General features: G+C 56.6%; 2 protein-coding genes across 5 annotated transcripts in view; one reads left to right on the top strand and one right to left on the bottom strand.

The window, feature by feature from the left end:
* The window catches only part of LOC113215902 (longitudinals lacking protein), a 129,848-nt gene that overhangs the window by 68,580 nt on the left and 50,118 nt on the right, over positions 1-11,150 (top strand). The window lies entirely within an intron of this gene.
* LOC113216296 (zinc finger protein ZFP2-like) lies at positions 5,294-8,494 on the bottom strand (the record flags this gene model as incomplete). Its single annotated transcript, XM_052266647.1, is given in 4 exon segments — positions 5,294-6,381; positions 6,413-7,804; positions 7,940-7,996; positions 8,208-8,494. Coding segments are annotated over 3 exon segments (1,736 nt in total), but the record flags the coding sequence as incomplete, so codon positions are not given.

The following is an 11,150-nucleotide window of genomic DNA, read 5'->3' as shown; positions in this document are numbered from 1 at the left end:
AAAGATGCCCGGAGGTGCAATGCCCAATTTCATCAATATTAAAAAATAATAAAGTGTTCAAGGACTTGTTCAAAAAGTGCTTACTTTCCTATTACATAAAAGGGGGGATTGTTTGGCAGTTTTTATATTGTGAACCCCCTATGCACCCGCGCGGTTCCCTTCCCTTTCCACTGATACTTTTATTTTTTCTCTACGATGAAAATTGTAGAAATTACAGTTCGAATAAGTAGATGTGGCAATTTGAATGGTCCTCATTTCCTCGCTCACTCATCGGCTGGGGCCAGCCGTCGCTGCGCTGGCTTCTCTCGCAGGAGCTCTCCGGGCCCGTCCGGCGGCCGGCCACTGCACCGGACCCTCCGGCACGCCGCCGAAAGGACAGCGGCTAGGCTACGGCATTGTTTGGCCTCAGCTGTCGTAAACCCATCACTTCGACACGTCCGCCGGCTATCCTCCTGACGTAGTACCGCACACTGCCACCCGCGCCACCAGGCGGCGACCTCCAGACTGACCGCGAGTTTTAAATGCGACAAAGTGACACCAAAAAAGGCTCTTCGTATTCGAACTCTCGTTTGAACAGTTTTTGTCGCAGGACAAAATTAACGATATCTGTGGGTAGGGGAAAGACGCCCGCAGGTGCAATAGTATATGAGAGGAGACAAAAGTCAAACCATCAGTCCTTTTTTTGAAAACGAAAAATATGCACTTTTTGAACGAGGTTTTGAACACTTTATTTGTTTTGGACAACGATAGGATTGGGCATTGCACCTCCGGGCATCCTTCCTCTATCACATGCCAACATAAAATTACGGATCCGAGCGATACGCTCTCGTGGAGAGTTCGACAAAAAGACCGTGTTTTAACAATTTTAACGTTAAATATCTCAGCTTGTATTTGAGCCAGCGAACCCAAATTTTATATTTAGAGTCAGGACGTGGTACAGAACGGCCACGTAAAATTTCATAAAAATCGGCCAACTTTTATTTACGAAAGGTCCCCCCTTAAGGTCTGATATTTAGAGGCTTTAAATATTCCACCTTTCCTCGAAACGCGTAAAGCGTAGTCCTTGATAGAGCGAAGGCACTAGAGGTGGCCCTGCTAGTGCAGCCCCATGTGCACCTTGAGGGCGCTGCGCTGCCGAAAGGTCTGGCCGCAGGTGGGGCAGCGGAAGGGCCGCTCGCCCGTGTGGATCCTCATGTGCGCCTCGAGCACAGTCTTCTGGGCGAACAGCCGGCTGCACTGGTGGCACTGAAAGGGCTTCTCGCCGGTGTGCGTGCGCAGGTGGATCACCAGGCCGTTCTTCTGCGTGAAGCGGCGCGGGCAGTGCGGGCAGCCGTAGGGCTTCTCGCCCGTGTGCAGGCGGTAGTGCACCAGCAGGTGCTGCTTGAGCTTGAAGCGCGCGGGGCACGCCGTGCACCGGAACGGGCGCTCGGGGTCCTGGTCCTCCTCGCTCTCGGGGTCTTCCCCTTGCTCGGGCTCGGGCTCGGGCTCGGGGCTCGTCTCCAGCTTGAGCTTGTGGTCCGGCTGGAGCTGCGGCAGCTGCGGCAGCTGCGACGTCGAGCACGGGTAGAGGGTCGAAGAGTCCAAGTCACCTGCTTGGGCAGAGAGCAGGCGGTCAGAGAGGTAACCAGTGCGCTGACCACAAACCTGTCATGCGGGGGAGAAGAAACGAAAGTCATTGCCAACTGAACACGGACAGAGGTGGCGCCAGTAAAAGTTACGCTGTAGAAAATGCAATAAAACGCATTTAATGGCTGATGTTTACAATGTAATGGAAGCCCAACACCTCTTCACTGGTATGTTGGAATACACGCGAATAATGATAAAATGTGTCACATACGTATATAAATGAAATAAATATAGTAACTACAGGAACATTAAAAGATGAGGCCCCGGCCGGGACCTCCAGCCTACATCTTGAGATTTATACAATAGCTATGAACATCATAATAAAAATACAAAAAAGGTAACATTCGTTTACAAAAACAGAAATTAAGTTAAATGAAACAATTGACAAGCGCGTAAAAATGGGATCCGTCACAGGCCCCACTTCCCGGCATGACCCGGTGGCCCTGGAAGCCCCTGAAGGCCAGATAGCCCAGGATGCCCCTGTGGCCCTAAATGCCCTAAAGCTCCAGAAGGTCCGGGGGTCCCCGAAGGCCCCTGAGTTGCCGAAGACCCTGGCGGCCCACCAGGCCCTGCCGGTTGGCTACAGTTCTCCTGGAGGAACTTCTGCAGCTCGTGGTCACGGCGATGCACCTGCGCGTGGTAGTCCTGGCTGCTGCGATGCCTGAACGTCTTGGGGCAGTGCGGGCACTTGTACGGCTTCTCGCCCGTATGCAGGCGGTAGTGCACGGCCAGGTGCTGCTTCATCTTGAACTTGGCCGGGCACACGTTGCACCACCAGCGCCGCTCCGGGTCGTCGGCACAGGTCGAGACGCTCCGGCTGTTGGAGCCGAGCATGGCGGCGGCCTCCGGTATCGCCCGGAACAGGTCGGAGCGCAGCATGACGCTGAGGTCCTTGGACAGGAAGGGCAGCGCGCCGCCCTGGCCCGACGCGGACCACGCACCTGCCGAGACAGAGGGGGCAACAGTTAGAGACGGAGAAAGGACACACTGACCTCACCTGTGTCTCAAAGCGACGAGTAGACGAAGGGGAAATAACAACCAGCCGTACTTTCAAAACAACAAAAAACACGTATATTTCCGACAGGTCCGTTCACAGCGCAGCTTCGGGGTGGACCTTCAACAAGTGGGCCCGGTGGTTGCTGCGGAAGCTGAAGCACTCGCCGCACAGGTGGCAGCTGTAGGGCTTCTCGCCGGTGTGGACGCGGAGGTGCTCGCGCAGCGTGCCGTGCCGCGCGAAGCTCTTGACGCACAGGTGGCACTGGAAGGGCTTCTCGCCCGTGTGCGTGCGCATGTGGGCCACCAGGCTGGCGGACTGGGAGAACTTCTTGCCGCACAGGGTGCACGACGTGCGCGCCGCCCTCTTCTGGCCGGCGGGCTGGTCGCAGTTGTGCGAGACGAGGCCGTCCTCCCCGTCCACCGCCGCGCCGCACAGCCCGCACTGGTACTCCATCTCAACACCTGCGGACAGAGACGGCAGCTTTAAAAGGTCAGAGAAACTCGAGAGGTCGGCGGAGGCGGCGGCGGGGCGGGGCGAGCTCGTGAAGCAGACAGAGATAAATACCGCTGGAAATATTTATTGGCGGAATTACAAAGTTATACAGTTATATAAAAGTAAATCAAAACACAGACACGATCTGATATTGGAATGTAAAACACACACGGCAGAACAACTACATTTCAGACTTAGTATGACGAGGAATACATTTACAATACAAAAACACGGCAGTCCTGGGTGTCTAGACACGCTCGCTCGCCCGAATAAGGAGAGCCTCTAGTAGGACTGGCGGTGGCCGGCCTCGCCGTCCTGGCGGTGGCGCCGCTCGTGCAGCAGCAGGTGGTCGCGGCGGCGGAAGCGCGCGGAGCAGTGCGGGCAGCCGTGCGGCAGCTCGCCCGTGTGCAGCAGCACGTGGCGCGACAGGTGCTCGGCGCGCTTGAAGCACGAGCCGCAGGTGGGGCACGCGTGCGGCCGGTCGGCCTGGCCGCCCAGGTGCGTGAGCTTGCGGTGCTTCTGCAGCGCGCGCCGCGACGTGAAGCCCTGCTCCCCGCACTCGGGGCACGAGAAGGGGCCCACGTCCACGCCCACGCCCAACTCCAGGTCCCACGACTTGAACTGGTTCGCGTGCAGCGGATCTGCGAAAGAGAAGAGAAAACGGGGAGGTTAGCAGTGCGTCAATAGGGGGAGAGGGTTGGGGTGGGGGGGACGGAGGTGTGCAGGAGCGTGAGTGAGTGTGTGTGAGCGAGAGCGATGGAAGGTGGTTGAGAAATAAGGTCCGGGAGCTCGTGGCGACTAGTTGTTTAATGATCAGTTTCGGCGGAGACATTGCCGTGCTTGAGCTTGACGTGCACCGCCAGCACGTCGCGGCGCCGGAAGCGCGCGGGGCAGTGCGCGCACAGGAAGGGCTGCTCGCCAGTGTGGCGCAGCATGTGGCGCGCGCGGTGCTGCGAGCGCTTGAAGGACACGCTGCAGTACGGGCACGGGTAGGGCCGCACACCGCCCTCCTCGCCGGCCTGCTCGCGCGCGTTCGGCGACCTGACCGGGACGGCCGCGGGCGGCGGCGGGCCGTCCGGCGCGTCGCCGCCCACCGGCCAGGCGACGTACAGGGGCAAGGGCCGAAGGTCTGTCGAGTCGAAACAGACAGAGCACCTCGGTTAGGACAATGCAACACGTCCAGGGAGGCGATGAGGCGATGTACCTCGGGGAGCAGCTGGTGAAGAGTCAACAGAGATCAGGTCGATTGTCTTGCCTTTTAATACAGGGAGGAAGTGGTACAAATTCGTAGCATCAGTCATCGTAAGAAATGAGCAGTTAAGACGGGAACTCACGAGAGTTGTCTTTTAACATGTTGACGTTGCCTACGGAAATATCCTCGAGATACATGAAAAACACTATCTAGAAGGAACTTGAGACTAGGCAGGAAACACTCATGTGGTTTGTAATAGAACGAAATCACCAAGTGTGTATGTTGCAGCATGTAAAAGGCAACAAACTTTCCAAAATAATCATCAAAAGCGAAAATATTTTAGGTGCCACAGGTAACAAACACACGAATATCAAATAGACGGCAATGGCACAACAAGAACAATTAGCAAAAAACCAACAAAGAAACAAACATATTAACTGATTACAAAATTAATCTTAGTCTTCCATATTGAGATCACTGACAAATGTCACGATAGTAACAGGTACCACGTCACTGGGAATTGACTTCCTATAAGAATTAGGAGAGAAGAAGAGAAGACGGACAGGACAGGCTGATTGGTTGGTTGGTTGGTTTACGTGGCGATGGCGTGCTTCTTCACGTGCTGGATCATGCAGTCCCGGCGGCGGAAGCGGCTCTGGCAGTAGGGGCAGGTGAACGGGGTCTCCCCCGTGTGTCGCAGCATGTGCCTGGCCAGGTGCTCGGAGCGCTTGAAGGCCGCGTCGCAGTGCGGGCACGAGTACGGCCGCCCGCCCTGGTGCTCCGTGCGCCGGTGCTGGGTGAGCAGTCGGAAGTTGGGGAAGTGCTGGGCGCAGTCTACGCACTGCAGCGAGGCCGGGGAACCTGCGGACAAGCGAAAACGATTAGTGAAAAGAGCCAAGGGGTTAGACGCTGCGTGTGTTGTGCGATAGGTTCGTCGAGAGGGTGGCGTGATTGAGGAGGAGCTGGCAACAAAAGACATCCTACGCTTATATTTCTAAAACATTTTATTTCTAAATCAAGAGCACATGCAAAGCAAAGATTTTTTTTATCAGTTTATCAGATTTGACCATCAACACCACAAAAAATACAGAAGCATTTTGAAAACGCACAACAATTTATGTTGATGCCATGGCTTACACTCAAATTGATAAAATTCCATATGGTCACTTCTGATGCACAATAAGTAGCCTCATTGAAAAATGTTTCTTACCCTTAAAAATATAGTAATAAGACAAAAGGAAGAAAAACTTTAGAACTAACATGTCATCTATGACACACTTAAATTGACAAGCACACTACCCTGACAAAAATGGGGACTTTGTCCTCTCCATATAGTCTCCTCACAGCCGTCATCTTATAGAACTCAACCCAAATAGAGTACTAGTAAAAGTAAACCAGAAACAAAAGAAACTGCACAGTGGAAATGAACCACAGAGCTGGACTGTATGGCTGTATTAAAATTCACTTCAGAGATAGGTGACTTTAAACATCAAGCTCTGTAGTCCATTTCCATTGTATGACTTGCAGCTCTAAAACGACAACGGCAAAAAAACGTCTTGAAACAAAACATACAAACACTCCATAAAGTTCATAGATTACAATTTGTACCACCTATACACAGGTTGACTCCTGAAAACATTGAATGAAAAAATGAGAAAAGGTTAACTAACACTTTGTCAAAGTTTCAACTCGGCGGCTGAAATAAATAAGGATCCTCCACCTGTGTACCAATGGCACAAATAATAAGAAACTTAATTTTAAAAAAGATCAAAAATTCAACTAAAACTACTAAATCTAATCTCACTAACATGTGAAAAATTGTAAAGCAAAGACTACTGGGAAAAACTAGATAAAAGCAAATTAAAAGCAAATTTGAACTGGTTCATGTCAATTCATCAAAGCAAAGGCACATCGTGTTCTTAAAATTTATCTGATCCAATATTAACCATCAATGCAGACAAAGTACTTCAAACCATTTTTAAAAACAAAATCGCATTTCTTTTTTCAATCTTGGTCCATGGCTTTTCTAACCTCCGACCCACCAAAGGTCCGAGGAGAGGCGAGCCATAAACTCCTACCCTCCCTTCATTCGGATCTACCGACGCCTACTTCTTCTTGTGGCTCTTCATGTGGCGGACGAGGTGCTCCTTGCTGATGAAGGTGTGGTTGCAGTAGCCACAGTTGAAGGCCCCGTCGCCCATGTGTCCGCGCAGGTGGTGCTCCAGGCCCAGCGCGGTGCCGAACTTGAGTGGGCAGCGGCCGCACTGGTACAGCGTCTTGTCGTTGTGGCTGCGCACGTGCTGCTCCAGCAGCGCCTTGGTGGGGAACGACTCGGAGCACTCCTCGCACCAGTAGTTCTTGGTCTTCTTGGCGTGGTGCGTGCGCACGTGCTCCTGCAGCTGGAACGTGTTCATGAAGGGGGCCCCGCAGTCGGAGCAGTTGATGTTGGAGGCGCGCTTGTGGGTGATGCGCTTGTGCTTGTCCAGCTGGCTCTCGGTCTTGAAGCGGATGGGGCACTCGTCGCAGGGGAAGGGCTTCTGGATGTCGTGGGTCTTCATGTGCGCGATGAGAGCGTTCTTCTGGGCGAAGCGCTGTCCGCAGTCCTCGCACTTGAAGGCGCCCTCAGTGTGCGTCTTCTCGTGCAGCTCGAGCTGGGCGCGCGTCACGAACTCGGCCTGGCAGAGCTTGCACTCGAAGCGCTCGGCGTGGGTGTGCAGGTGCTCCAGCAGGTGGTAGTTGGTGGCGAACACCTTGGGGCAGAACTCGCAGCGCAGGTGCTCGTCGTCGATGTCGTGCGTGGCCAGGTGAGTCTCCATCTCGAGCTTGGAGGCGAACATGAGGTCGCACTTCCTGCACTTGATCTCGCGAGGGTGGTGGCGCTGCACGTGCTCGGAGCGCTCCTTGCGCGTGTCGAACTGGGCGGGGCACTCGTCGCAAGGGAAGTCCTTGTCCTGGTGGTCCCTGGCGTGCACGAGCAGGTCAAAGGTGGACGTGAACTTCTCGTCGCAGTACTCGCACTCGTAGCCCTGGTCGCCGTTCTGTGCCTGCGGAGGCGGCGGCGGCGGCTCCTTCGGGTGGGTCGCCTTCTTGTGGCCACGGAGCTCCTCCTTGCTGTTGAAGCTCTCTGGGCACTCGGAGCACATGAACATGTTGATGGTCTTGTTGTGCGTGCGCACGTGGATCTTGAGGCCGTGCAGGGTGCCGAAGACGGACGTGCAGTAGGGGCACTTCTGGATGTGCCTCGGCATGTGCGCCTTGAGCTGAGTCGCCGTCGGGAACGTCTCGCCGCACTTGTCGCAGCGGAACACGCTGGCGGTGGTCGAGTGCACGAGCAAGTGGTGGCTGAGACGAGTGTCGGACACGAAGCTGGCCGTGCAGTGGGGGCAGCCGAACGGCTTGTTGGCCTTGTGGACCAGCTCGTGCTTCTTGAGGTGGTTGGGGCGCTTGAAGTGGGCGGGGCACTGCTTGCAGAAGAACTTGCGCTTGGAGCGGCGGACCTGGAACAGGCAAAGGGCACCGTGAGATACAGGCCGGGCCATGACTGGGCGCCTCGTCTGAGCGCTGCGCGTTGGCACGGTGAGCGAGGTCGTTAGTACCCTTCGTGGCTGGTCCACATGAGAGGTCTCACTTACTTTTTCCTCTTCCACGTTTGGTCCAAGGTCCCAACCGTGACTGAGCCAGTTCCGTACCTAAGATTACCAGCGCCAAAATTTTGAATTAATAAGTTGAAATTACTTCAACGCGGACACCGCAGATAGGGGCCGTTTACGAGGACCCAAGACCCCCCTAGTGCCCCCCTCCCCCTTCCTTTTGCCCGGTCTCAATCACACCCCTCTCCTAAGCTGCCATTTACCGCTGCGAAATTTAAAGTAACGGCCTCCTTCTCCATGTTGTACACACCTGCTCCTCGCCGTCGTTGCCTTCGTCGTTGCTGAGGTCCTGGTCGCCGAATATGTCGTCGTGGACTTGGTCATCGTTCTCCTCCGGGGGCGGCAGCGGCAGCCCGTTGTCCATGATCACCTCGTCCTTGGGCTCGGTCTTGATGGTGATGTCCGAGTGTACCTCGTCCTTGACGAAGCCCACGGAGCTGATGACGGGACCGGCCTCCACCTCCATCTTCATGTCATCGGCCGACTTCACAGTGACGGGGACCGGCAGCAGCTCGGCGAGCACCTTCACGTCCACCTCTGCAACCAAGCCAAACATGAGTGCAAAGACCAAACACCACACCACCGCTCCCCGGACAAAGCTACTGCAGCAGGCACCCCTCCACCCCAAGCCAAAGCTACGCATGCGAAACTAACAAGGACTGTTGGGAGAAAAACAGGGTCGATCGCTTGAAAAAACATCATTTATTTTTTAAGGTGCTAGAACCTGGAAATCACGAAAAAAATGAAAAGTTGATTTACAAAATGTACACTTTTGAAGACGGAAATCATTTATCCTCCTGCTCGCCCTGACTGCTCCAGGTGTCGGAGCTGGCCCCGGGGCTGTGGTGCACCCGGACGTGCCGCCGCTTGGAGGGCGAGTGTGTGAAGCGCTTGTCGCACTGCGGGCAGGCGAAGGGCTTCTCGCCCGTGTGCGAGCGCGCGTGCCGCCGCAGGGACAGCGCTCGCAGGAACGCGTCGCCGCACTCGCTGCAGCGGAAGGGGAGGCCGTGCTCCTGGTGGGCGCTGGCCGCGTGGCTGCGCACCAGCTCCCGGGTGGGGAAGCCCTGGCCGCAGCGCACGCAGCGGTAGGGCCAGTCGCCGCGGTGCAGCCGCGCGTGCGCCTGCAGCTGGTCGTTGCGGTTGAACGAGGCGCTGCAGCTGGCGCAGCGGTGGGCGCGCCGGCCCAGGTGGCACCGCAGGTGGCGGGTGCGGTGCTCCACGCGCCAGAAGGCGGCCGGGCAGAGCGGGCAGCGGCTGGTCGGCGCGCCCTCCTCCCCAGAAGAGCAGCCCTCGACGTCCACCTCGCCGTCGTCGTCGTCCCCGGGCGTGGGCGTGCTCAGGACGCGCCGGACGTGCGGAGGCCGCGGGGCCGGCAGCTCTGGGGGCGCCGGGCTGCCGCCGTCCACGTCCACCTCATCCTCGGCCTGCACAACAGTGGTCGGAGTCGTCTGCACATCGTCCTCGTCACCCTGCTGTCCAGCATGTTCAGTCTCTTCTTCCTCCCCTGCGGCCTCGTGCAGTTTGGACTTGCCCTCCGCACGGAGCGCCTCTTTTCCAGCACAACCGCTTTCATCTCTCGTTTCCGGCTCTTCTATCACGATGATCTCCGGCGTGTCTTCAGTGTGACCCACGTCTATCTCGCTATCGGACACACTGCAGTCAGAGTCATCTGGAAAAGAATAGCTTAATTAGAGAGATGAACCAATGAAAAAAGAATGGAATCAAACACGTCAACATTTTCAAATGATAAATCCATTGAGTCACACGCATCAATATTTATTAATATCATTGCACAACACAGCACACGCAGAAAACAAGTCCCCATGTACGTCTAACAGAAAACGGGGGAAATCACAGATCACATGCAAGCAAAGAGAACCCCTTGGAAACAGCTGAAACTCTCAAATCGTGTCGGTTGTCGAAACACCGTGGGCCTTCCGCATGTGCATGTACAGGTTTTTGCGGTAGCGGTACACGCCGGGGCAGATGGTGCACGAGTAGGGCAGCTGGATGTTGTGGGTGAGCTTGAGGTGGCGGTCCAGGCCCACCTTGAAGCGGAAGGTCTGCGGACACCGCGGGCAGAGGAACGTCGGCGGGACGGCGACGGCCTCGACGCCGGCCAGCTCGGGGCCAAGGCTCCAGGCCTGCAACCTCCGCAGGCGGACGCGCGAGCTGGACGAGAAGCCTGCAGAGACACACGGAAGGGTTTAGAGCACGGCGAGGAGCGGGTATGCTGCGAGGGGTTGCGCGACCGCGGTGGCAGGTCAGGGTCTGCCAGAGGCAGCCGGGCAGACACGGTGAGGTGCTGCCGGGTAAGGTGTAATAGAGGTAATGTTACACCTTACTGCCAGGCCAAGTGCTGCGCGACAGTGGGGGGAGGTCAGAGTCAGGGTGTCCGCCACCGCCACACAGGCGCGCGCCCCTGGACGCGGGCCGCACCGCCACACGGCCGTGCGCCGCGCTGCCTACCCGGCCGACCACAGGCGCCCCGGCCGACGGGCAACGTGCCGTCAAAACAGAAAAAGGAAACGCAGAGTTTTCCCCACAAACATAAAATTTTAATTGCAACGCCACCAAGGATTGTATCCATCGTGATAAACATTTGTTATAAAAAAATTAACCTAAAATTACACTAGTAAGGCAGATTTATAAAAAGCACATTGATAAGGAGAGAAGCGAGTTGTCGTAAACATAAAGAAGAGTCAGAGATTCGTAAAACCAGAGGCGAGGCCGCCGAGCTCGAGGGCGGTGCTGGAGCTGTCGCTCGCTGTCGCTACACGCTGTCGGCGCTGTGCACGTGCTGCATGTGGCGGCGCAGGTTGAAGGGCGACGACAGGCGCGCGGGGCACAGCGCGCACGAGTGGGGCGACTCGCGCGCGTGCGTGCGCGCGTGCACCGTCAGGTGGGCGGCCTGCGTGAAGCGCGCGCCGCACTGGTCGCAGGGGAAGGGGCGCTCGTTGGTGTGCGAGCGGCGGTGGCGCGCCAGCATGGACTGGTAGCGGAACACGGCCGGGCAGTCCTCGCAGCTGAAGTCGGCGCGGGCGGCGTGCGCGGCGCGCCGGTGCGCCAGCATCTCCCGTCGCGTGGGGAAGGCGAGCGCACACAGCTTGCAGCACACGGCGGGGCCGGCGGAGCCTGAGGAGCGACCTGCAACAGGGCGGGGGCGTTAGCGGCGCTAGCAGAGCCGGTGGGG

The sequence above is a fragment of the Frankliniella occidentalis genome, unplaced genomic scaffold (genome assembly GCF_000697945.3).
Source record: "Frankliniella occidentalis isolate FOCC.00 unplaced genomic scaffold, Focc_3.1 Scaffold41, whole genome shotgun sequence".
Lineage (NCBI taxonomy): Eukaryota > Metazoa > Arthropoda > Insecta > Thysanoptera > Thripidae > Frankliniella > Frankliniella occidentalis.
Note: the sequence above shows the minus strand (reverse complement) of the source record. Positions and strands in the feature narration are given on the sequence as shown.